Raw genomic sequence first — 26422 nt, forward strand, 5'->3', positions numbered from 1 at the left:
AGTAAATAAGGCAAAAGTCTGACAAACAGCTTTATCTTTACTTTAATTTATAGGACCCCAAACGTGCCTCAGAGAGCTTTCCATACATTATGTACAACATACAGCACTGCTGATGCAATAACAGATATTGTATAAAAATGAGTTGTCAATAAATGCAGGTCATATTAGTCCCTTGTTCCCCACTGAAAAAAAACAGGTAATAAAGGAAAACCTGACAAACAGCTTGTTAAGGCTTTACATACAGAGCAAGTTTCAATGTGGACTGAGACACAAGATAATGTGTGAATGTTCAGACACTGCTTCTATCATCACCGCATACTATTAAGACACTAGAATATTACAATTTCATTTAATATTGCAGCTGTGTAGCCCGCTGAACGACTGCACTTTTCCACACAAGCTCAGACAACAGTCAGGAGTGTGAGAGGTCTGCTGGCTGTGTTCTGTCACACTAAGTATGTTTACATGCACACTAATATTCCACTATTATTCTGAATATGACAAGGTGATGTAAACGGCATATTCCATTTGGATATTCAGAATAAGGCCTTTTTCCGAATGTAGCATTTTCTGATTAAGACGTGATATTCTGGTATTATTCTGGTTTTAGAGGCATTCTTTGGACATGTATATACAGCGCATTTAGAATGTGTCTCAATCAGGGTTTTTACTGCAGTTTACGGCCTCTTGTCCGTTTACAGCTTATGGTCAGCTCTGTGCGTTGCTATGGTTACTGTACACAAACCAACCAGCCAACAGTTTGCAGGGCTGCAGACCTGATTAAAAAGGAGAAACACAGCTACTTTTAAACATTATCAAATAATCTATCAACAGGTTTTGGGATGTGAGCCGACCTTTTTCAAGAAGCTGGATGAAGGAATGAAAGAGGGAGGCTGAGTTCACACGCTCCAACAAGTCCTCCACCAAGACTTTACTACATGTAAACTGGAATATTAGTGGAGTATTCATTTTCATTAGCCATGGAAACAGCTTAGTCAGAATATCATCTATTTCAGAATAAGGGTACAAACCGGAATATTACGTGCATGTAAACGCAGTCTGTTTTTATGCAAAATACAGGTTGGAATCGCAACAGCACATTGGATGCCTTCATGACACCGACATATATAACATGTTTTACACATAGGACACTGATTTTCTTTCTTAAAAAACTAAACTTTGTATTATATCAAAGACCCACGTGCCTGCAGAGCACTTGGTGCTGTCATGTTCCAGTGTTGACGAGCTCCATCAAACTCCAGTTCCCAACAGCTGCTCCACAGCTGTTCGTCCATTAAAGATGACATCGTTGACTGACACTCCATCGTAGGAGGAGCCGATCAGAGACAGCGAGAGATTATTCTCCCTTATGAAGCTACGCATTGACTCTAGAAAAGGCAGACAGACGCACCTTTAGGTGATGTTTCACTACAACTTGTGACTGATCATTTTTTAGACGTGATGTTTCACACCAGGGCCCCGGATCAGAGTACTCTGCTACCGTACGAATCAATCGTACCTTATGTTGAAACTCACCTACTCTCCGGAAGTGTCCTGGGTAATACTGAGGTATACAGTCCTGACGAGGGAACAACATCACACATTAAGAGTTTTAGAAATAACTGATGTACACTATCTGGTTTTAGATTGACAAACTGATTAAATAGTAGCAACGGAGAACGCTAGGTGCATTCCGTATATTCCTACCCTCTGTAGACTGACCCGGCTCCAGCTGGGTGCTGTGGGGACTCCCAGGTGGCAGTACACGGCCTCAGTGGCTCTCGCTAAAAGACGCTCCTCTGTTATGGTGTCCGGGGGCCCAAAGACCTCGTGGAACCAGGCCCCGCCCATCATCACCTGCAAGACATGGGCATGGCCCGAGGTTAGAGGAGTGGACTCACTGGTCAGTGCTCTGCACTTTACAAGCAGAACAACTCGGCTTTAAAAAAGGGATAGTTCCGATTTTTTTGTCCCGTCCACAGTGGGACATTGCTTAGCTTCTGTCCTCCTGCAGACATCTCAGTTGTTAGCTCTAAAACATGCAACCTTGTCTGTCTCCATTTCTCGTAGTGTGCACGTGTCTAAAGAACACATATGATCATGTGTTTCTTTAAGGAGTGATTGTAGTTTATTAGTTTATAATGTGGTGGACAGTCCCCTTTATTTAACTCTCCAGTAAAAGGAGCAGCTTGAGCCTCTACAGCTAATTTCCAGCTGTAGTCTCCAGCCAGTTGTTAATAGGCCTCCTAATAATTTATTTGAATAAAATAAATGACATTACATATATAATTATTTATATATCTTGATAAATTGCAGGAACGTCTGTCTGTTTGTGTGTGTGTGTGTGTGTGTGTGTGTGAAACTTGACAGGTGTCTTGCTACGGGCATGAGTAAGCTCTAGCCGCTGGCCACTCCCCTCTCACCCTGCACCCTGAGTGAGCACAACGCAGGACCAGAGACAGAGGGGGTCGAAGAAAGCAGCAGAGCTTTGGCAGCTACAATGTGACATACACCTCAGACCGACAAAAATGTGCAAAGTAGCACTACTTTGGACTGTCTTTGACTTTGAATAAACAAACGACAATTCCCGAATTTAAGGACGTTTCGGATCCCACACATGCAAAGCACAACCAGCTACAGACAACAAGTGGCAGACAGAGTGTGATGCCACTTATAGGCAGGCTATACTATCTAATAAAGCGAGACGTATCTGTATGTATGCGTGTCCGTGTTTGGGGGCGTTTTTGGGGGGAAGGTAACCTGCACATCACACGCAGACGCCACATGCAGAACACTTTACAACAGCGAGACAGACAGCCATGTTTGAAGGTGTGTTGCAAAGGTGGAATATGTATGTATATCTTTGATAGTGGTGGGCAGTGAATTCCTGTACCGTCAGTCTGGTAGTCCGTCCGTTAGTTCTGTCGTGCTGAGGGAAGGGAACAGAGTCGTAGACCACCCCGAGTAAAGCCTGATCCTCTGATGACGGCAGCAGGTGGCCGAAGCCCTGTCAGCACACACAGACACAGACCAGTCAACAACAAGGACACTGAAATGACTCGGGACATCATGCTTCTACAGGAGACAATGGGCTTCACAGGGTTTCTCTAAGCCACGTGTTGATGAGCATGAGAACGGGCTCGTACCTCAGGGAAGTGAAACGTACAAACTCATAACGGACTTGTTTTCTAATCAGCGTTAGAACAAATGACTTGTTTTAACTCCACTCATCTAATGACCCCTGCAAAGCCCCATTCTATGTGTGTGTGTGTGTGTGTGTGTGTGTGACTGCAGTTCTCACCGACACAGGCAGGATGGAGCCCTCGTACTCCAGATTCACCACAGCGACTGTTACCGTGGAGATGTCCTGCAGTAGCTGGATGAGAGGTTGACAGGAGGGGGGCAGGATTGAGGCCAGGGCTGTTGGGGGGGGGGGGGTTTAAAATACTGAGGTGACATTTTGAAATGTATAGTTTCTAGCAATAACACAAAGCATTTAGAGTCATGTTTTGTTAATGTACCTTTAGCAGGCAGTGCAGAGATGATGTGGTCAGCTGATACGACTCCATCCTCCAAACTGATCTACACACACACACACACACACACACACACACACACACACACACAAATATGAGAATGAGTCCAGCATGTTTTTGTTTTCCAGCCTGGACGCTCAAGTTTAGTGTTAGCATGCTAACATTAGCATTAAAACAGCGTCCAGCTGAAGCTGAATGTCTTCAGTTCTGCAGGTATTTGGACATTAAGTAAAGTATTGGACACAATGAAATGTTGACCTATGATGGGGACAGATGGAAACATGGAGGATTGTCACATTTGTCCTATTGACAAAAACGCAGGTTTTATTTAACATCTGCTGAAATAACTACATTAAAAAATGTACATGTTTCGGTGCAGTTATTGAATTATTTGCTTGGACTTTTAACGTCAGGGTGGAAAAAGAGAGTGAACTCTTGCTTTTCAGTAATTAGTTGAAGCTCATTTAACAACCAGCTGTTTCCTGCATGCGTTGATCACAGCTCCACATTGGCCTGTTCCCCCGCATCACTTGATATTTAGGACTAACCCTAACTAATGTCAATGTCCCTCTACGTTTGAACTTCATACTTCATACTACTAGAGAGAAAGAAAGAAATCCTGTTGACTCTGCCGAAGAGTCCAATACCTCATTTGACCATGTTGGGCTTAAAGGGGTGATAGAATGCAAAACCGATTTTACCTTGTCATAGTTGAATAACGACGGTGGGTAAATAGGACATACATAGAAGCTCAAAATCCCATTGATAACTCTTTACTATGAAAATCTCACATTTTGAAACTGCCGCTGAAAACGGGCGAATCTCAACAAAGCTGGAAGCTGACGTCAGCATCCCAACTCCTAGTCTTTGTCACGCCCCAACATTTGCATAGGCTACACCACTGACCTGAGCTCAGCTTAGTCTTCTGAATCTAGCTAGGTCATGCAGATCTCCAGAGGTCCGCTATTTTTTTAATGCGAGAAATCAACTATGTAGAGGTCAAATATGGGCAGTTTTATGAAAATTGATGGCTAATTGCAAACTTTGTCCGACTGTGTGTCGGAGTTCAGCAGGAGCTCAGCAGGCTACGTGACAGCGGCCGGTGCTGCCTCGCCGCCCGGCGTGTCCTACTTCATAGACTCCGGCTCGCTGTGAGCTAGCTGGATCTCCGTCACGAAGGGAAGCCCGCGGCGCTCCATACCCGCACAAAGTCACCGTTTCTGGGTTACTGGACTACAAAGGCCAGGGCCTGCAGCTAGCCGCGATCTTTACCCATAGGACTGAAGGGACAGTAGCAGCTAACGAAATCCCTAATGTTCACAAAAATGCATTAAATTGAAATCGGACACCATTGTTAGCTTTATAAGACCTTGGGGTAGATGTTATATAAGTGGCGTGACGAAATTCAAACTGTAAATATACTCTAGTTATGCCGGCCGGCAGCTGGCAGCCAGCCAGCTCCGTGGAGCCCCGGTAGTCCAGTAACCGAGAAACGGTGACTTTCACTGGGTATGGAGGTTGCCGTTTTCTCCAATGTGTTTCTATGTGGTTCGCTCAAACCAATTAGCACGCAGCTCATCTAAATATTCATGAGCATACCATATTTGGAAGAAAAGCTCTTGTTCCAAATAGAGCCATATTCACAGGGTAGTTAAGGGCCTAATAAAATAGCATTCGGGCAATTTTCAGCCCAACCAATGTTACATACCCTATTAGGAGACCTTAAGGAACAGTGTGAAATACCCTATATAATCATTCTATCACCCCTTTAAAGTTTAGTAATCCAGAATGCATGTCTTGTAGAATTTGAAAAGTTACAGTAGTTATTAGGATAGATGATTTCCATTAAAATCCCCATGAGCTTGGACCAGGATACATGATAACAGGGAGCCAGGTTCCATTCAGCCCGAGATGATTTGTTCTGGGAGATGGGTCAGTCCTAAGCGGGATGGATAAGAACATAAGAAGCTGGGTCCAGACTAGTTTAATGATAGCCAGACAGATTCTTTTAGGAGGATGGAAGAATGAAGGGCTGCCGTCTATCCAGGAGTGGGCTTGTGAGATGGCTAGGGTGGCAGCGTTTGAAAAGATGTCATATAAACGGTTTGCCAGATTGGATGTCTATAGTAGAAAATGGGGAAAGTAGCTGAACTTCCTGGAGGGCTCCTAAGAAGCTTTGTGCTGAGGAGAGACGTGTTTGATGGACTTATAGTGTTGACATTTATACATATGTTATGTTTATTTGGATTATTGTCTATATTGTTATTATTTTGTTGTATGGTCTTCAATATTGTAGTTGCTGTGTCATCTTTTCTTCATTTTTGTCTGGGTGGTGATGACGAATCATTAGTTTATATCAGTGTGCTGTTCTTTACATTCCAATACTTAGTCAGGTTGCCTTTTTGTCCCTTTCATATTGTCCCAAGTAAGCCAAGAAAATGTTAACAAGAATAGACTTCAGAACAGTTTCTCCCCAAAGATGTGAGCCTGCTACATATAAAATGTCTCACACACGAGAATTCATGATGAATAATGCCTCCTGGACTTTTTGCACCTTACCGTCATTCATTATGGACTGTACATTACAGACAACCTTGTTTAAAAAATAACAACAACAAAAAATCACAATACAAAACAAAAAAACAGCTAAATGAGTTAAACATGTCAGAGTCCCTGTCTCCACTGACCGTCCACCCGGAGGCTGACGGTCTGATCTGCTGAACAGCCGCCTCCCTGTGGAGCTCCACTCTGCCGCTCTGCTGCAGGAACTCAACGATGGATTCTGGGAGAGACTCCACTCCTCTGCTCAGCGACCACTGGGCCCACGACTCTGTAACGGACCTCTGAGCCAGAGGGCCGGGGGGGACGGCAGGAGAAGGGCCTGCAGGGTTCAGACGTAAGACACACACAGATTACAGACAAGATGGTGGAACCACAAGCTACTGTACAGGGAGGGTGCCCGGATAGCTCAGCTGGTAGAGCAGGCGCCCACATATAGAGGTTTACTCCTCGACGCAGCGGGCCAGGGTTCGACTCCGACCTGCGGCCCTTTGCTGCATGTCATTCCCCCCCCTCTCCCCTTTAATGTCTTCAGCTGTCCTGTCAAATAAATGCCTAAAAATGCGCAAAAAAATATTTATATAATCCATAATCCATTAATCAGTTTGAGTCAAAACTCGTGTGATGTCAGCTTGTTAAATGTGAATATGTTCTCGTTCCGTCTCTCCTCTGGGACAGGAAACTGAATATCTTTGAGTTGTGGACAAAACAAGACATTTGAGGACGTCACCTTGGAAAACAATGATCCACATTTTTCACCATTTTCTGACATTTTAGAGACCAAACGACTAATCCATTCATCCAGACAATAATCCACACATTAATCTACGATGGAGATAATGGTTAGTTGCGGCGCTAATCAAATGTGCTGATTGTGGCAGCTGGACCGACCCTGTCGGACACAGCATTATGACTGCACTAAAAACACAACCAGGAGGAAACTAAAATAAAGCTGAGTGAAAATAATGGTAACACATTTACATGAAGGTATCTACATAAGAGTGACATGACACTGTCATGATACATGAACCCTAACCATAACCCTAACTCTAACCAGAGATGGGGACTCGAGTCTGAGACTCGGACTCGAGTCGCACTTAAGTCGCACAAACAGCTGACTTCAGACTTGACTCGGACTCGACCCAAAAGACTTCAGACTTTACAGACGTTACATTTAGCATATATCGTCACAGGTAACAAGCTAACCATCGCAAAGTGTTGTGCTAATGCTGGGAACAGGCACATTGTGTTTTTTTTGGCAGCACCCTAAGCTGAATGAATGTGAAATGCGGCAAAAACATCGAAAAAAGCATCCAACTAAAAGACTTCTCTCAGATCTAATGACTGTAGTTGGACTTCTTTAACAGGTTGTCTTTAAGCTTTCTGAGTGTTATTTATTTATTTATTATCTGCTCTAGCTTTTCCAACGTTTTAGACACAGATATGCTAATAATGATGGTCCAAAATGATGTCAAATTGCATATTTATTTTTTGAAAAACATCACATTTTCTTAAGGAAAGACCCCTAAACCTTTCTGCCAAATATGCGCAGCTAAGTCTTTCACAAACCGACGGAAAACACTGTAAGGCCTCCTGCACACTGCCTGCGTGAGCGTGGCGTTTCTGTTGCGTGTCAGTTGCGTGGCGGCTGTGTGGATTTTTCTATGTCTTTACACACCAGAAACATGTCTGACGCTGCTGCTGCTGCTGCTGCTGCTGCTGCTAGTCTTGTCTGTACACATGGATGTTTCCCATAAACATAAACATAAATACATAACTGATCTGATTACAGCAAAGACGACGTCGGCAGTATTGACGGCAAAATAGGCTACAGAATATTTCATTCTGTATTGACAGGTGCAATATTTGAAAACGATAATTATTTATTTTTTAATTACATTTATATCTGCATTTATGTCAAAACCTAGAGACTTTCAAACATCAGAATGTCATTTATTAATATGTATTTGTGTCAAAATGACATATACACATCCTTTCCTATTCTATTGTGCCTAGAAACACTTCCAACACGCTTGTGTGTCGCGTGGAAAATAGGCGTTGATACTATTTCTAGCATGCACACGTTTTGAGACGTGCGTGTCACGCAGGCAGTGTGTAAGCTCTAACCTGTTAACGTGGGAGCCGAAATAAAAACGGACACGCCACGCAGCTGACACGCTCACGCTGTGCAGGAGCCCTCAGTGTAAGTGGACTAGGAATGTCTTTAGTGGAGGACGGCCCTAGTCATCGTGTTACTAAATGATGACTCAGCCCTGAGGCTGTTTGCACATACAAACAGAGTCTTGTTTGGCAGGATTCACTCAGCATTTTACAACTGAAGCTGTCATTTTACAGAAATAAAACAGAACAGAATCTATTCAGGTGCAAAGCCTCAAATAACTCTATTAATCTTTGCTGAGTAAAGCCGGCGGGGAGCGGTCTCTTAATCCTGCTGCTATAGCAGCTGGGATGGTGGACTGCAGCTGTTAGGCTTTTTTTTACATAATCGCCGTTTCTTTGTTTCACCGCAATGAATTGCTAACATTAGCTAAGGTCCTAAGGGGTATGACTGTAGATAATCGTCAGTTTTATGTTCATTTGAGAAGATGTTTTATGATAATAAAGAGGCGTGGTCTACTTCATAGGCTGTGTACCTGTGTTATTACATTATCTGGGTCACATGACAGTCATGTAACCAAAAGATGGATCCTGAGATAACTCCTGTTAGGATATGACACTATATATAAAATTGAAGCTCCAGAGTCTTCTGTGTCATGCTCCTGTACCTTCACAAAACTCAGAGAAAAGGAAAGTAAAAAGTAAGACGGTCAGTAACGTACCTGAGCCCAGCAGCATGCCCAGCGTCAGGGAGCCTCGCCGCTGCTCGGCGTTGTACAAGACAGGAAAACAAGAACGCACACTCAGCTTCCTGCAGTCCCCCGCAAACACGCCACGGCACAAACTGTCCACAGCTATGTCTGCCAGCTGGACACACACACACACACACACACACACACACACACACACACACGAAGACATGGAATATTCATCGGCACATTAAACACATTTCGGGTCAATCTAATGGGATTGTTGTTAAAGGATAAGTTCACATTTCTTTCAAGTCTATCTTAAAATATTTACATGACATTAGTGCAGCGAGTGATGACGGAGGAGGAGACGCACTCAGTGATAAAAAATCATTTACAGAAGACAAAACGTCTTCATCAATGACCGCCTGTCCAGCTCCCTCACTCTGACATCTCTCCATTAGTGCATGTATACTGAAGAACTACCGGGTTCGACTCCGATCTGTGGCCCTTTGCTGCATGTCATCCGCCCCCCCCCCTCTCCCCTTTCATGTCTACATCTGTCCTGTGAAAAATAAAGGCCTAAAAATGGCCAAAAAAAATTAAAAAGAAAAAGGATAAATAATGACTAACGGACTAAATAAATCTTAGTCAACTGAGACCAAAACGACGATTAGTCGACTAATGGACTCAGAGGGGGCAGCCCTAGACTTCAGCAAGCCACGTATTGTTTTGAGGCAGACCGGAAGAAATGTGAAAGTATCCAAAGGAACTCTAGAAACCAGTGTTGCCGTTGACTACAGCTGGGATTTGATGCAGAAAAGCTGAGAGATGTCCATGGAGATCATCGGGGACTCGGACCCGCTCACCTCCTTCCCCAGTCGCCTGGAAACAAACGAATGGACAGACTCGTCCTCCTCCACGCCTTTCTTCACTAGCATCTCCATGGCAACACTCAGCAGCAGGGGGCGAGAGAAGGGGGGTACAGTCCGCAAAAGTCCACTGGCAGGAGGACGGTCAGACGGACGGGCAGCAAGACAAAGAAAAGGAACAAAATGTTAGCGGACAAACGGTCATCACATTCATTTCATGCCCTGCAGAACATGTTATTACACATGATATGAAAACACTTTATCAGGGACCTCTGTACAATCTAATGCAGTTAGGGCTGCAACTAACAATTATTTTCATTATTCGATTAATCTGTGGTTTGTTTTCTTGAGCAGCTAAAGACAGAGAATGAGACATTCTGATTAATATTCCATTAGATGTATTCAAATGTGTCTTTATTTACTGATAATAACTGGCCAATAACACAAACAGCATTATTCCCTAATGGATCTCACCTCAGTCCTGACGGCATCCTGTGGAGCCGTCTGTTCATGTACACGTATCTGTTCTTGGACGCCACATGACTGTAGGGGACCGGCAGAATGTCCCCGCCAAGACCCAGGTCATCCACCTACACAGACACACACACACACAGACACACAGACACACACACAGACACACACACACACACACACACACACACACACACACAATAGATGTGGGGGGGGTTTATTTCCAAATCACATGAGGTCAATGTATAGTCCTGTGAGAATAGGAAGACAACATTTTTGAACAGCAACAGTGTCATTTCCATCTGTAAAAAGTCACAATAACATGACATAACATGGACATAATCATGAACTTTACCTGTACTTGGGATTGGATGTTGTGCATGCAGATATATGCAAGTCACCAAGACGCAAATTGAGATATGAACAGCTTATGATGTAAGTAAGTAGTCTGGATCAATGGAAGTACATTTCTACGATAAAACCAGACATCCAGCGCGCCAGGCTTTACCCCTCTCCTTCCTCTCTCTCTGTGTGCTGCCGTTCTCAAAAATCCCTTCGCTACAGGAAACGACAACAAACTCCGAGCTAACGTTACACGCTGAAAATGTCACGTTTTGAAGAAAGTTTGGATGGTGCAACAAGGCAGGCCTGCTTGGTTCTTTTAGAGAATGATTGTAAAGATTTACAAAGAATATGTTTAGGGCGTTTCCTCTCTAACTGGGAGGTTTTGGGACTGATTGGTGGGATTGCTGTGGACGAAGTACACACGGAGACACACTGGTAAGAGCTAATGAGGTTTAACCATGTATCAGTTAATTTAAATAGTTCACGTTACTGTATTGCTGTATTGTGTCAATTATTCCTTCCAGAGACTATTTAGCAGAGCCACCGTCGCTGCGTACGGAGCTTAGCGCCGCCCAAGACCATTGGGATTGGTTTATAGAAATGCAAACAAGCCAGAATGGTTTTCTCTTATCCCAGAATGCATCTGAGGTGTAGCCAGACCTTACTCCACAGCGCTGTGGAGATAGAGCTGGACATGCGAGACTAATCGTTGATGTGATTCCTCAATGCTTTTGAACGCACCATATTGAGAGTGTTGTGTCCCACTGCCCCAGCAGGTCGGATCCCTCTGGGTCCATGTTCAAACACGGCCCCATCGGACCTCCTGGTGGACCACAGCCAGCCTCCGAAGCGACTGCTGGACTCCAAAACAATGACCTGGAGACAAAGAGACAAACTCTGCAGCACCATGTCTGAAACGGAAAAGTACACAGAAAGACAGAAAGTAGCACCGCGGTGCTCTCAGTTCATGTTATTTAGTTTTCGCGTTTGATCCTTTTTCAATCCTTTTCACCTGTTGTTTATTCAATGCGTTTAGAGATGAGATGTAGAGATGTAGCACTTACAAGCGCTAGCTGCTAAACTGCTGACCATTTTCAAACGCAGGCTGTACACGGTTTCATCTTTCGTATGTATTTTAATGTGTTAACTAGGGCTGCACCATATCAGGAGAATATCTAATTGCGATTATTTTGACTGAGATTGCGATATGATTCACGATATTGGAAGGAATGATCATTTTTGTTTCATTATTCTCATTTTCATTAAAAAATATTAAAATGAAAATGATTGTAGAGTGATTTTTGAGAGGATCCTCTAAAAAAAAAAAAAAAAAAATCACACTACAATCAGATGTTTTCTTTATAGGATAGGATATGTAGGCCACCACAATGCTTTATTCAGAATGGTATATTCTGCAATAGGACATTGCACTATTTCGATATAACTGCGATTGATTGTGCAGCTCTAGTGTTAACGTTACATTATCATGGTGTGTGTGTGCGCGTGTGTGTGTTACCTTGGTAACCTGGGGGCTCTTGCAGAGGTAGTAAGATGCTGCCAGGCCCCCGATCCCCCCTCCAAGGACTGCAACTGTTGTCATTGGCTGATTCAAACACCACCAACATGAGACAAGAGACAAGAGGACAGCAGAGTTGAGTGCGTGTCTGAGTGATGGGATGGGGTGGGTCTGCTACATGAGGCCTGCTGATAGTGATAAGGGCAGCTATATACTGTCTTTGCAATGGGTTTGTCTTTAAAGCTTGACAGTTAGCTAACAGTATAAAGTCCTCCAAGAAACACACGGCATATTTCCTATTTGTTAAAGGACAAATAGTGTCCAAGACAACAACGCAGAAAGAAAAAAATGCAGCAGAAGAAAACAGTGTCACTCTGCTGCTCTGATGGAAATCTCTAAAGCTGAAACTACTGCTGCTGGGTAACCTGAAGGGGGCACTGAAGTAGACAAAACTCTTTTTTTATTTACTCCAGAGAGGGCAGAATAACAACTGTTTATCAGACACCTTATTCTGTCTGTCCAACTGTCCAGCAAGTCTAAGTCTCTATGAGTCTCTTGTATAATCACTGAACTTTATTTAAATGTGAGAAGCTGCAGCAGTGTCCATCTTCTGTCCTGCACACCTGTTTCACTTCCTGTCCTCAGTGTCTCCCCGCTGGTACAAAAACACAAAGTGATGCCAATGTTTAAATGAAAACTGAATGATGTGACGGAAAGCAGAGCTGTCTTCACTCTGAGGCTTTCAGTGCAGGTTGGAGAACACACAGTGAGCATTAATAACCAGAGTAACATCAGCTCCGGACAGACAGACAGGCAGACAGACAGACATAGAGACAGACAGACAGGCAGACAGACATAGAGACAGACAGACAGGCAGACACAGACATAGAGACAGAGAGACAGGCAGACACACAGAGAGACAGACAGGCGGGCAGACAGGCAGACAGACATAGAGACAGACAGACAGGCAGACAGACATAGAGACAGATAGACAGGCAAGCAGACAGGCAGACAGACAGGCAGACAGACAGACAGGCAGGCAGGCAGGCAGGCAGGCAGGCAGAGAGGCAGGCAGGCAGGCAGGCAGGCAGGCAGGCAGACAGGCAGGCAGACAGGCAGACAGGCAGGCAGAGAGGCAGACAGACAGGCAGGCAGGCAGGCAGGCAGGCAGACAGACATGGGGACGTGATGTAACTGACTTTGCTGTCTCGTCGTCTCACACACACACACACAGATACTGACTCAGTTCATTATGCGGTGCTCCATAAGAATAAAAGTAGGGTTACCTTTATTTCTGATGCAGTACCGGCGAGTGTTCAGCAGGTGTTCAGTCCAGGGGACTTCTGTTTCTGTTCCGACCATAACACTTCCGGGCTGACTCCTTCACAATAAAAGCATCACCTCCACGAGTCCTCTTCTTGATGTATAATGGCATGCGGCGGAGCAACACCGCCCCCAGCTGGCAGGGAGGGAGTGTGACTCGCTATCATACACCCAGACAATAAGAATAAGAAATAAGAAACATATCATATCCTCCAAATCAACTTTCCAGAACTTTAAAAAATACCGAAACAAAACAAAGAACCTGTCTCCTGTGAGTGAAACAATGATCTCAATCACAGCTTCCTCTTCTGTGATTTCTTATTTTAAATGAAGTTCTGTTTGGTTCCTTTACGTCTTTCTCTTCCATTGCTTTTGCCATCTTTCCAACCATGGTGTGTTTACAGTGAAATCAAAAGTCCTCCTGAGACATTTGTTGGAGTTTGGGAGACACCCTGAGGATGAGCTATGGTACTGCAGCAGCACGGATCTGAGCGTTATCTCTGCCAACAAGCCACACTATAAATCTCTGTGTGTGTGTTGGATAAGACGGTCAGTTAGGCTGTCCGCTGACAACATGGGGTGTGTCTCTCTTCTGTCTCCCCCACAGTTCAGCTGGTACTTCTCCATGCCAGCAGCTAGCTCTGCATACAATCTCACCCAATCCCAAAACCCAAACATTGTTAGAAAGGTTATGCTTCATGTTGCTATAGTCTTTGCCAGGGGCGTCGGACTTAGGGGGGGGGAAAGGGGACTGAGTACCCAGGGCCCTCATGTGAGGAAGGCCCAAAAAAGATGCAAGAATTAATAGCTGTGGATGCGGGGAGGGGCCCATAGAAAATTCCTTTCTACAGGGCCCAGAATTTTGTGCTACACCCCTGGTCTTTGCTTCATTTTAGTGTTAAACTACTTGCATAAGAAACTGTGCATCCATTTGTGTTTCTCATGTGATAATCATGATTAGCACTGACCTTGTGGAAAGCACAGAAAACCCCTGAGGGCAGGGCATGCGGAGACGTCAAGCCTGACCAGAGATAAGAAAGTTTCTCTTTGTGTGATATTACTCCCGTTTCCCTATAAAAAGCTACTGTTAAAGACCATCGACAGTCATTTTCTGTACTTATGTACTGTAAACCGACTGTACCTGCTGCAAGTAAACAAATTTTTAAGAGAAGTCCAGTGATTTTGTCCATTCTTTGATAAATAATTCTCCTAACAAAAATAGTTATAGGCCTATCAGCTTGAGTTTATCAATGGTCTTTTGTGTGTACAGTAGACAATGATTACTGTGTGTTGAAGAATGATTATGACATGAGATGAAAACGGTAATATCCGTGGAGAAATATAGTTATTGTGGCAGCAAAAAGTGATAGCAGGCTAAATCAGGCTCCTCCGGCCACATGTCAAAGTGTCCCCAAGCAAGACACTGAACCCCGAGTTGCTCCCTGGATGCTGAATGTACAGCTGTCCACTGCTCCTACTACTCAGGATGGGTTAAATGCAGTCATTACATTTCACTACATTGTACTGTCAGTTGTATGTGACGGATAAGAATAAAGTTTCTTTTAAGTTTCGTAAAACATACCAGAGGGCTGTGGGGGGGTGCAGGGGATATGTCCCCCCCCCCCCAATATTTTGAAGTGGTAGATTTGTGCCCTTCAAAAAATATGATTGGTTTTTGGAGATTAAGTTAATTTTTTTCTCCCTTTTTCCATTTTTTTGTCGCTTCTTTCAACGTTTTCAGAAGTTTACTAACTGCAGCTTTGTATGAGAGAATTTTATATATAGACCTAACAGAAAATGTTCTGTATTTTATTTGTAGGTACACACGTAATTTATTTCTCAGAGTGCAGGAAATGAAGTGTTTGACACTGAAACTTTTCTGTGTTGGAAACTAAACCTATGCCCTTGGACTGGTGTGTGTGTGGGTGTGTGTGTGTTTGTGTGTGTAGTCATTTTGTGTTTTTTTGCTGTAAGAAGGGCCAGGGGACCTTTACATGCATGTTCATCGCCTCAGGATCCAGTCATGGCTTACACTAAATAAATGTGAGGAATCACCATTACCTTTGGCATTTTCACCATTTTCAGTATTCATACTTGTTTTCTTAAAATAAGAGAAGTAATGCCAGACAGGGTTTCTCTGACCAAAATGTTGCATTTATAACTATTTACAGGGAGCCAGTAAACGGTGTGTGTTATTTTCGGGGTTCTATATGTTACCTCCTCTTTCCATCACAACGCTGCCTCATGTTAGACTGAACCAAGAGTGCCCTTTCACACTCTATTGCTCTTTATTACTGAGTAAACGCGTCGCTGTCAGGATCCTGTAGGAATGAGGACTCGGATGGGACTGTCAGGAGTCTGGCTGTTAACATGATGTTGATCTGAAATAACCAGGATTTTCTTTTTTTGAAGTAAGAATTACTAAGTGAGACCAACCAAACTCAACTAAATTTGTATATTTAACATTAGATGACTGATGTATATTAATGAGTCTTAATGAATACGACCATATAAAGGACACAATTAACAACGACCAGATAGTAAATGGATCGACTAGGTTTTAAAGCTCAGTTCACCATGAGAGGTTATTTCTTCCTTGACGCAGCTCAGTTTAATTTCATTCTTTTCCAAAACTCTGTATTATTTCAAACAGTCTTTGCCAGTTATTGATTGGCTGTCTGCTCATTCAGACCAAAGCAACAGCCAATCACGGCTCATTGTACATTTTGTGTGCATTCAATCAATCATTTATTTGATGTCTTATTTCTTGAATATTGAAGACTTTAAGATATGTCCCCATGATGTGAGCGGTGCGGGGCCCCTTCAGGAGGCGTGGAGGCCCCCCGAGCGTCCCACAGGTCCGCTGGGCTTCATCCTGCCAAGACATGAGGTCATGAGGCGGTGGATCAGATTAGTAGGAAGAAAAGCGGAGATCTGATGTTTGTTTGACTTTGGTGTGCAAAAGTATACTCTTTATTCTTATTATATATCCAACTTTATTTTGCCCCAAACCCCTCCCCTCCACCCAGCCCCCACAACCGGTGGCATTCCCATGTCACCAGTTACTGTCACTGTTACAATAGCCAATCAGAGCTCACCTGCAGAAAGAAGGCAACCAAACAAAGAAGAGCAGAAAAAAGGGTTACTTTCAGTTTGTTTTTTCTTGTTAAATAGTAATAAATACATTGAGATGCAGTGGTTCTTACTTTATCCTTTTCTCTTAAGCAGAAGGGTTAAAAAGTTTTTTTTTGTTGTTTTTTTTTGTTTTTTTTTATTATTTCTGTTTCTATTTCTTTTTATTTCTTTATTGATCTGTGTTGGATCTTTAGCAGCAATCCGGACCAGTTGTCATGGTGATTAGCAGCACAGAGAGGAGGAGCTGTCTGGAGGAGAAACACAGGAGGAGGAGGAGAGGAAGAAGGAAGCAGGGGAGGGAGAGCTGGAGGAGGAGGAGATCCCTACGAGCGTCAGTGTCCTGCCTCCCTCCCCCCCTCCCCCCCTCCCTCCCTCCGTACGCTGACAGAGCGAGGACACAAACTCGAAGAAAAGGTGAGTTTAACACAGACGAGAGAGAATCCATGAGTCCTGAATCACACGTGTTGGTGCTTTCTCCCTTTGAAACCAGCTTCTGTCTGCTTGATGCAGCACTGTGTGTGTGTGTGTGTGTGTGTGTGTGTGTGTGTGTGTGTGTGTGTGTGTGTGTGCGTGCGTGTGCGTGTTAAGACTGCTCGTCTCCAGGGACTGTGACTATGAATGCGCTGATGTCAGAACTGACCGGTGTGAACATGAACGTGTCCCAGCCACCACATGGAGAAACATGGGAAAGCACGGCTCCTCTCTCTTTCCTCTTCGTCCTCCTCCTCCTCTCCAGGCTTAAACAACAACCAAGTAGAACACACAACTCCTCAAACCCGAGAAAAATCAAATAATATTAAACAACAACAATAATAATAATAATATTAATAAAAACAAACTTGTCACAATCATTCCTTTTCCAATTACAGTCGCATCGAAAGAAGACAACAAACTAAAAAGCAGATAAAAAGGAGTTTTCCCAGCATCTTCCTCCTCCTGCTCCTCCTCCTCTCATGCAGTACAAACTCCTTCAGCACAAAGTTTGCCTCTTTGTCTCTGAACTCTGGCTGTGTGTGTGTAGTTGTAGTAGTTGTAGTTAAAATTGTATGGCTTTAGGGCATGGTTCAGGTTTTATCAAGAGTTGGCGGGCCCCTCGTCTGAGTCCGGCCTCCCTCTGCCCCCCGCAGCCGGGTTATTGTTGTTGGAGGCAGGGTAGTAGTCCTCAGGGGGCGGGGCTTGTGGCCCTGGGGCGGTGGGGGCCGTCCGAGTCCGGAAGGCAGACAGTCCGATTGGCAAAGCGAGGGGCAGGGAGGCGGAGCCAAACTGAGAGGCCTCCATGGAAGACACCGCCCCCAGGTGGTGCAGCCCTAGGGACACGCCCACATCCATGCTGTCACTCATCTGGGGCGAGGAGCCCTGCTGGCCCCCCCCTCCACCGATGCCCGTCTGTCCGCCCTGCCGCAGGCCACGCCCGCCGTTCCCGTGGTGGGAGTAGGTGGGGTGGGGGTGGTGGGGCGGGTCCAGGAAGTGGCGCTGGTGTTGTTGGGAGGCAGCCGGCTTGTGGAGCAGCAACTGGGTGTATGCTGGGTCCTGACCCCCACCTCCACCTTCACTGCCGGGCCACATCCTCATCTGCTGCTGGGAGGGAGCCTGGTGAGGACACACGCACGCACGCACGCACACACGCACACACACACACACACACACGCACACAGACACAGACACACACAATAAATACGTTTTTTATGGTCATCGCGATATCAACTATACACATCATGAAAGACAGAGATTTGAGTTAGTTTAGTTAATTGTGCTTCTCTAGTTCAATGTTCAATTGTCCAAAATAACAATGTTGGAAATAATGTCCTCTTTTCCTTCTAATTCAAAAAGCAACTAGCAGTATTTTAGCAGTATACTGAAAGCAGCAGAACTGAGCACACTTTAATATGTTTTATTTATCACAAGTGGTATTGTGGTTATTGTGATATTTAGCAGCGTCAGAGCATATTTTCCTCACATCAGGAAGCCCTGTTCTCCGCCTGCTTATGGGGACAAGAACAGAACTCCGTTTGGGCGGTGCTCAGGAGGTTAGGTCCCAACATGCGTCTGTGTCATCTAGGACAACACAGCCTCTAAAAGGTCAAACAGTGCAGAGTCAGAGCTGCAGTGGTTCCAGCGGCTGGATGCCGTTTCAGACCAATAAGCTCATGCTAATCAATGTCAGCGCTCACCTCCCTAACCTACCAAACACACCATAAAACATCATCGCCTTTCTAATGACGCACATTCAGAAGAGAATGGTTTGTTAGCTCCGTAGATGTTCAGCTCATCGCTCTCTGTCCATGTGAATATCACGTCCGAGATGTGTGTGTGTGTGTGTGTGTGTGTGTGTGTGTGTGTGTGTGTGTGTGTGCGCATGCGCGCGCGTGTGATGCAGCGCTGGGTGTACCTGAGGGCTGGTCATCTCGTAGTCTGAATGTGTAACAGCAGAGTTGTAGTAGCGGTTACTGTAGCGGTAGTTGCGGTTGTCATTGGAAGAACCACTGGAGCCACCTGGAAGCAAAACAGACGACATTAAACTCACCGCTGGCGCAAACCGAGCCAAAAAAGTTCAACTTCCTCGTCAGGGGTGGAAAGTAACTAAGTACATTTACTCCAGTACTGTACTTCAGTCCAAATGTTGAGGTACTTGTACTTTACTTGAGTCTTTTCTTTTCATGCCACTTTCTACTTCTACTCCGCTACATTTCAGAGAGAAATATTGTACTTTTTACTCCACTACATTCATCTGTTACAGCTTTAGTTACTAGTTACTTTACACGTTAAGATTTCTGCACACAAAACACATGTAGTTTATCAAATCTGATGTTTTATTCTAAAGTAAACTAGCCAACAATATAACGTCCTACAAGTCCAGCTGAAATGATCAGACCATTAAACACTTACTGTTTGGCTCCTTTACACTTTCTAAAAATACTTTTAATACTTTACTACATTTTCCTGATGATACTTACACACTTTTACTTAAGGAACATTTTCAATGCAGGACTTTACTTGTAACAGAGTACTTTTACAGTGTGGTATTAGTAGTTTTACTGAAGTAAAGAATCTAAATACTTCTTCTTCCACCACTGTTTCTTATATAACATGACCCAGGTGATCGGCGCTGCTTCCTCACTGTGCGGCCCACAGAGCAGGTGCACTAGAGACCTCCGTCGGCCGAGCCGACTACTTCCTGTTAGGCGATCCGCTAACTTGCTTGGGTATTTACATGATGCAATTGTGCGGATCTCCTAGACTTTCTACATGTTATCGGACTGAATGGATCCTGATCCGGATTCTGACAGTGAAAAGAGTCATTTATCATTCCCCGGAGGTTGTGACGTTCAAAAACATGTCTCCATTGATTCACAGACTTTCGTCTTTCACAATGTAAGTCTGTGGGAAAAAGACTTCTGGGGCCAGTGTAATTCCACTGTTTGGCCACTATGTCAAATTGATGTGGACCCACCAGCACTTCACTGCAGCCTTTTTTTTTTAACCCTCTGTGGTGCCACACTGAGCCCACCAGGTAATAGCTGGACATGAGCAGTATTAGTACTTTCAGACAGCCAGAAACTGGACAGAAACAGCAGTTTGCCTTGCTCTTGTCGTGCCATTTGTGTGCGATTGGTTCGGTCACCTGAGCACCATAAACACAAATCCTCTTCAGGTGTGTGACGCGCGGTCGTCTGCAGCAGCAGGTCACCACAGCGCCCTCCTCAGGTGACCGCTTGCCTTGACACGGCTGCTACCGTTCAACTATCTACAGTGGCTGTTTGTGGCATGGCCAGATCAAAGTGCTCAGGTCTGCTCCCTGCAGAGCTGTGTTGGAAAACCGTTCCCTCATTCACTCCCTCACTATTCCCTAGACAGTCCTTCCAGAAAAATGTTTTTTTGTGATTGTTGCGGGCAAAAATCCTTGATTATGAGGCACGTTTTCTTAAAAATGCGATGGAATATGCTGGATATTAATGCGATTTTATGCGATGAAATTGTGGGAACTTGCAAAAACTGCGGTTTGATCGTGGCTTCATCGCGGGGTTTGCAGCTTTTCGATGATGTTCACGTCGCGTAATTACGTCACTTCATAACGTTCCCATGGCAACAGGGGAAAATGGCTGCTCTTGTGTGAAGTAAACGCAACATTTTTCAACTTTCTGCTAAGATATATGTGACTTTTTTGCAACGGAAATGCGGGGATTATGAAATCATGCAAGCCCCGTATTCTGCGCGGAAATCGGCAATTTATGCGGCGAAAGTGCGGCGTATTTGAAAAAAATGCGCCCCCCCCCGCATAAATATGTGGACTTTGGCTGATTATGCATTGAATTATGCGATCGCATAGTCAAGTTTTTCTGGAGGGACTGACTATATTGTGTTTATTAAGTAGTGAACTATATAGGGAACGACCAAACCAAACCAGACACTGAAAACACATGGTTGCGTGACTTGCGTCAGTAGATGGGCCGGTTGTTTGTGTGACGGAGGCGGGCGCGCCCAGCATCGTGTAAACAAACTGAAACTAAAATACTTCTAATACGTCCCTGAAACAAAGCGAGCACTCAGGAGAATAGTAAAGGTTGTGTATTATATATGTTACATGTTACATTTCCACTGTTTAGAAATGAAAGTCTGCTCCATTTTTCCTTTTCAGTTTTCGCGGTGACTGCTTCTTCTTCTCCTCTGGAAAAACGCGACAGACAGGAGTAAAATGTAGGTTACATCGTACGTACACTCAGTTTAGCTGTGCATTGTGGGTATTTTATAATTGACACTATATAGTGAATGAAATTAACCGCGGAGAATTCGAACACCACTACAAAATGGTGAACTCACTATATAGGGAACTATTTCTGCGATGGATCTGTCAACGGTTTCAAACACAGCTCTGGCCAACAGGCAGCAGCTGGGCTTCTCAGGCAGGAAGTTCAAGCCCTGTCTCCCCCTCTCAGCTGTTTGACTGGACAGCATGGCTGTCACTGACACATGTTCCCCTCTATCGTCCCTTTTCATGCCAGCTGTGACACTGGAGCATCATCAGTGGGGTAGAGGAAGCACCATTCATTCTTTCTGAGGATGGATCACTTCCACAGAGCTATAGAGAGACAGAGAGTACTTTACCAGAGCTAGAGACAGAGCTAGTAGTGGAGGTTGAATGGGAGTGGTCCATGGCAGGAGAGGTGGATGTAGATGAACTGGTGTTGGTTCCTTCATCTGTCGTCTTCTTGAAGAAATTGTGCTGCAGGGCGTAGAATGGCGTGATGCGGCTTTTAGGGTCATAGTCCAGCATGCGCAGGATCAGGTCTGGAAGAAGACAAATATGACCATGAGTATGATGATGATGATGATAACGACGAAGAAATAGGGAGCCAGCAAGAGTCCCCGGGGCCCGAGGGTCTGGATTTAGATCGGTTCGTTACCGTACGTTGGCTGCATGGCAATAACGCATTTGACCAAATTACTTAATAAACAGCTGTTCTGTTTTGGCTCTTCACCGTGTAAAGAGGCCAGCCGCTGCTGGTACTTTCACCACACACTTGAGATGTGTTCAGCCTCTGTGTAAACCTATTATAAACCATGGTGTTGAGCTGCCTCCTGCTGCCACACAATGTTACAACCTACGAGCTAACAGTTCTACTTCTTCTCCCTCGTACCTTTCTACGTTTACAGCTCCCACGCGTTGTGTGCATTATACAGACATTAGAGACGTTGATGGATGCTCTATAACGCAGACAGCAAGTCCTTCTCAGTGTTTATATTAAGAGCCAATGTCTGCCCTTGATATAAATAGGAACCACTCTTTGGTTCCTCAGGTGCAACCCGGAAACACATTCAGTTTTTGACTTTGAATGTAGAGGCTAAGCCCAAGCTTTAAGCCCCTGAGGTGCTGTTCCACTTTTTTACCTTTTTTGATCAACAAGTCATGTATGTAGATTTAGGGGACTTTCTATCATCATTTATGTGGAACTGATGACTGCTGGCTGTGTTTGTATCCATGTAAAATATAAATATTAACCAATGTCTATCCCTGCAGATCAATACAGTGTTGGCTTACCTTTAAACTTCAGGTAGTCACAGGGGGCGTGTCCTGGCTCCCCTGCCCTGCGTCCCCCTGGGCCCCCAGTCTCTACACCCAAAATCTCATGAAGACGCCGTGTGGCTGGGGGCTTATACTCCTGGAAAACACACACACACACACACATTTAAAATCCACAACAACCGTCTTGATGTCCTCACGTCTACTACTAAAATATTTACACATTTCTTTTAGTAACATACACGTATAATACACTCTTTTCACAGACACATCTAAAAGACCTTTTCACTTTCCCTTGGGAATGTAACAACAGTACAGTATGTAGACACAAAGAGCATTCACGTGCACCGTTGCTGTTTATGCTGTTAACAATAACTGACAAAAACACTGGTTTCATGTGCATCGTGGGACCGCAACGACACCCGACTCAGGGGGAAACGTTTGAAAGAAACATGTGAATACCTTCTTGATGTCCTTGTTCTTCTTCACTGTCCACAGGCCATCTGACAGCTTGTCAAAATACTTCCTGGCTTTAGGAGCGGCATCCAGCATGTGGCTCGGCGGGACCCCCAGAACCTCCACTATCTTATTCATCTGGTCAACCTACACACAGGGGGAAAAAAACAACAAAAAGAACATCGGTATCGGCAATCGGCCAAATGGTTATTTTAAACCTCGGCCCAGAATTTCACAAGTGGTGCATCCCTCGTACAAACCCTCTCACTATTTAAACATCTTGCCTGAACTGGTGAATGAGTAATCGCCTTTGTTCCCTGAACAATAACTCAGCTTAATTTGCGCATTTAATTTAGAGTTTTAGAGATCGCAGCTGTTGTATTGTGCGTTCTGAATAGTGTATGTACAGGAAACATTTTTGCACATTTTGATTGTTGTCTTTTTGTTTATTTGCACTTGCGCTCGCTCCCGACTGAAAGTCACTTTCCCATCTGGGATTATAAAGTCACTGAGCTGAGCTCTGTTAGCCAACAGGAGAGACAAGAGATGTTCACACGCACATGAAGGTTTATTATTTATTTTCCTCTCTTTTGAGACATTTGACCAAATGGCTCCGAAGGCTGCAGCCCCTGAACAGGGACATAGCTTTAGTATCAAATTATACTGTAGCTCATGTCAGATCTGTTCATGAGAGAACACACAACCCAACTCTTAAAAGGGTAAGTACCGGTTTTTCAACCTGGACCCTATGTTCCTATGTTTTTGTGTCTAAGTGACTGATTGGAACAACATTCTTTGACATTGGTCCAGTATTAAGCGATTTACATGTGAAAATATGTTGGGCTTAATAAACTAAAAGTATAGTTTTTTTTAAATGGAGTCTGGTGGGTTTAGCACTAGCGACCTCAGAGCTGTTTCTGGTTAAACAGAAAGGTCTTAAAGAGGTTTTAAAGGTCGATCTCTGAAGGGATCCTTTCCATAATGTTGACAGACACTTAGAATTATAATCTGAGCCTGTCAGCGGCAAAAACAGAACTTTTAGTGGACCAAATTGACGATAGACATTTGTCCCAAAGGGTCACATTGCAGCCTGGTCTGTGGCTGCCGATTACAGCATTCACACTCAATACTGGACCAGTTTCAAAGATTGTTGTTCCCATCAGTCACTTACACACAAAATCATAGGAAAATAGAAAAAAAAACGGTATTTACCCTTTAAGTTTCTGAACAAGTACACAGCTACAGCCAACATGTTGACTGAATCATGGCCCAGCCCTACTGAACTGATATGTGTATGGTGGTGTTGCTTTTACCTCATTGGAGCCGCTGAAGAGAGGCTCTCCTGTGTGCATCTCCACCAGGATGCATCCCAGAGACCACATGTCGATGGCCAGGTCGTACGGCATCCCCAACAGAACCTCAGGAGAGCGGTAAAACCTGCTCTGGATGTACTGGTAGATCTGAGAGGACGACCAGAAGGAAGTGAAGAAGAATTACTTTTCTTACACCTTGAAGCTTTTCTGTACATCTGCTCATGTCCGACCTTGCTGTAGAGCAAAGGTTGCATCGTTAACAACTCGGAAGCTCACTTCATGTACAGGTTGAGTCGAGTTGTGTCAGTGTGTTGCCTGCTGTTTCAGTAGCTGTCCACTGTGAGGAGCCATGTTCTCCTCACAGAGCAGTCTGTTACTGCCTCCATACCATAGACAGTTAAAGAAATGGACAACGTGACGCCGTAGATTTCCACTGAGACCAGTGAAGTGTTATTATTATTATATTATTATTGATCTATTAGAAGTCACTTTTTCGGTGAGTGCTGAGCGTTACTGCGCAGCCTCCAACTGAGCTGAACTACGTAGATGTGACGTGAGCAACCTGTCTGAAAGTTGGAAGTCTTCTGGTAGCTGTGCCAAGAGAAATCTCAATCATTCCCAATCTAGCAGAGACGGAGAACGTAGGTATATGTAAGGAGATAACATGGGCACAGGCTAATTACTGCTAACTAAAACGCTAGTTAACATTAGTAATTAAACTTAAACAGCTAATGTAAGCGAAACTGCCTGCGAGCTTCTCCTGTACTGTACGGTAATTTCTCTACTATGCGACAGTAAGTCCCGTGGTTATGACACAATCGTTAGCCTATTTTTACAAAAGCGTCTGCTACGGAGCCATAACGTGAGATACAAGGTAATGGAGCCTTTTATACATTGTCGTGTTTCTTTAGAAATAAACAATGGACAAATCTTTAAACGCTTCAGATGTAAAGTTATTCACTGTCAAAGTGGCGTCAAAATGAATGGCAGTCAATGTGATGCTAACGGGAGGTGATGGCTTGTTAGCAACAAAATGGCTCCATAGGAGCTACACTTTGTGGAGGCTGGCTTCTCCTCTTGCTCCATACAAAACCTTAACTGACTTCTCTTTGTTTTTGCAGAGTTGCATTAACTTTTTCCAGACACACGAAACAATGCTGCCAAAGTAACGGATTACAGCGAGTCTATAAATGCGTTACATACAAAACCCCTGATAAATGTTTGGTTTCATTTACAGATGTATGGCACATTTATTCATCTATTTTCTAAATCCTAATAATGAAGCTCACTGGGGCAATTATAATGAATTGTTTTAGATGAAGTAAACTAATGAATGTACTTTGACGCACGTGCGTGCGTGCGTGTGTATGTGTGTATGTGTGTGTGTGTGTGTGTGTGTGTGTGTGTGTGTGAGTGTGTGTGTGTGTTCTGCTCACCCTCTGTCCAAGCTGACAGGAGGATCCAAAGTCGACTATCTTGATGGCAGATCTCTTGGGGTTGCACAGCAGGATGTTCTCTGGTTTCAGGTCGCAGTGGATGATTGACAGCTCTGGAGTGGCCAGAAATAATAACGCTGTGGACACAAAAACAAAACAAACATCATTATTATTTCTGTCATCAGGACCACCTTCTTCCCCAGCTACATCTGGTGCTGACTGTGACTGTACAACAGTTCCATCTAACCTATTTTAAGATGATGTATATGGAAGCCTGTAACAATTATTACATAATTGTCTCATTGTCCGTTTAGTTTTTTACATAATCGCGGTTTCTTCGTTTTACTACAATTAATTGCTAACATTAGCTAAGGCAAGGCAAGCTAAGGCAGCTTTTTTTGTATAGCACATTTCAGCAACAGGGCCATTCAAAGTGCTTTACATAAAACATTAAAGAGTAGAGCTGGGGCAATATATTGATATTATATCGATATTGTGATATGAGACTAGATATCGTCTTAGATTTTGGATATCGTAATATGGTAAGCGTTGTCTTTTCCTGGTTTTAAAGGCTGCATGACAGTAAAGTGATGTACTTTTCTGAACTTACCAGACTGTTGTAACTGTTCTATTA

General features: G+C 44.1%; 2 protein-coding genes across 4 annotated transcripts in view; both read right to left on the minus strand.

The window, feature by feature from the left end:
- Nucleotides 1–24: 24 nt before the first annotated feature.
- ppox (protoporphyrinogen oxidase) lies at nucleotides 25–13480 on the minus strand. 2 transcript variants are annotated; one of them, XM_078253624.1, is made up of 14 exons: nucleotides 13393–13459; nucleotides 12730–12761; nucleotides 12107–12193; nucleotides 11332–11466; nucleotides 10249–10364; nucleotides 9772–9904; nucleotides 8936–9080; nucleotides 6224–6417; nucleotides 3522–3582; nucleotides 3302–3420; nucleotides 2894–3007; nucleotides 1708–1857; nucleotides 1537–1579; nucleotides 25–1388 (listed from the first exon to the last, which is right to left on the minus strand). In XM_078253624.1, exons 3-14 carry the CDS (start codon nucleotides 12188–12190, stop codon nucleotides 1252–1254), a joined length of 1431 nt encoding a protein of 476 aa, XP_078109750.1. In that variant the 5' UTR covers nucleotides 12191–12193; nucleotides 12730–12761; nucleotides 13393–13459; the 3' UTR covers nucleotides 25–1251. The 2 variants fall into 2 exon arrangements, with proteins under 2 accessions (XP_078109750.1, XP_078109749.1); XM_078253623.1 differs by lacking the exon at nucleotides 12730–12761 and having other exon boundaries at nucleotides 13393–13480.
- Nucleotides 13481–16014: 2534 nt separating this feature from the next.
- dyrk1b (dual-specificity tyrosine-(Y)-phosphorylation regulated kinase 1B) overlaps nucleotides 16015–26422 on the minus strand; it is a 61259-nt gene continuing 50851 nt past the window's right edge. For both annotated transcript variants that reach the window (XM_078253627.1, XM_078253626.1), the window contains exons 7-13: nucleotides 25789–25925; nucleotides 24353–24499; nucleotides 23046–23186; nucleotides 22602–22722; nucleotides 21668–21850; nucleotides 18954–19057; nucleotides 16015–18154 (exon numbers count right to left, since the gene is read on the minus strand). In XM_078253627.1, coding sequence (XP_078109753.1) covers nucleotides 17639–18154; nucleotides 18954–19057; nucleotides 21668–21850; nucleotides 22602–22722; nucleotides 23046–23186; nucleotides 24353–24499; nucleotides 25789–25925 — 1349 coding nt within the window. In that variant the 3' untranslated portion in view covers nucleotides 16015–17638. The remainder of the gene's footprint in view (nucleotides 18155–18953; nucleotides 19058–21667; nucleotides 21851–22601; nucleotides 22723–23045; nucleotides 23187–24352; nucleotides 24500–25788; nucleotides 25926–26422) is intronic.

The sequence above is a fragment of the Sander vitreus genome, chromosome 6, assembly GCF_031162955.1.
Source record: "Sander vitreus isolate 19-12246 chromosome 6, sanVit1, whole genome shotgun sequence".
Taxonomy (NCBI): Eukaryota; Metazoa; Chordata; class Actinopteri; order Perciformes; family Percidae; genus Sander; species Sander vitreus.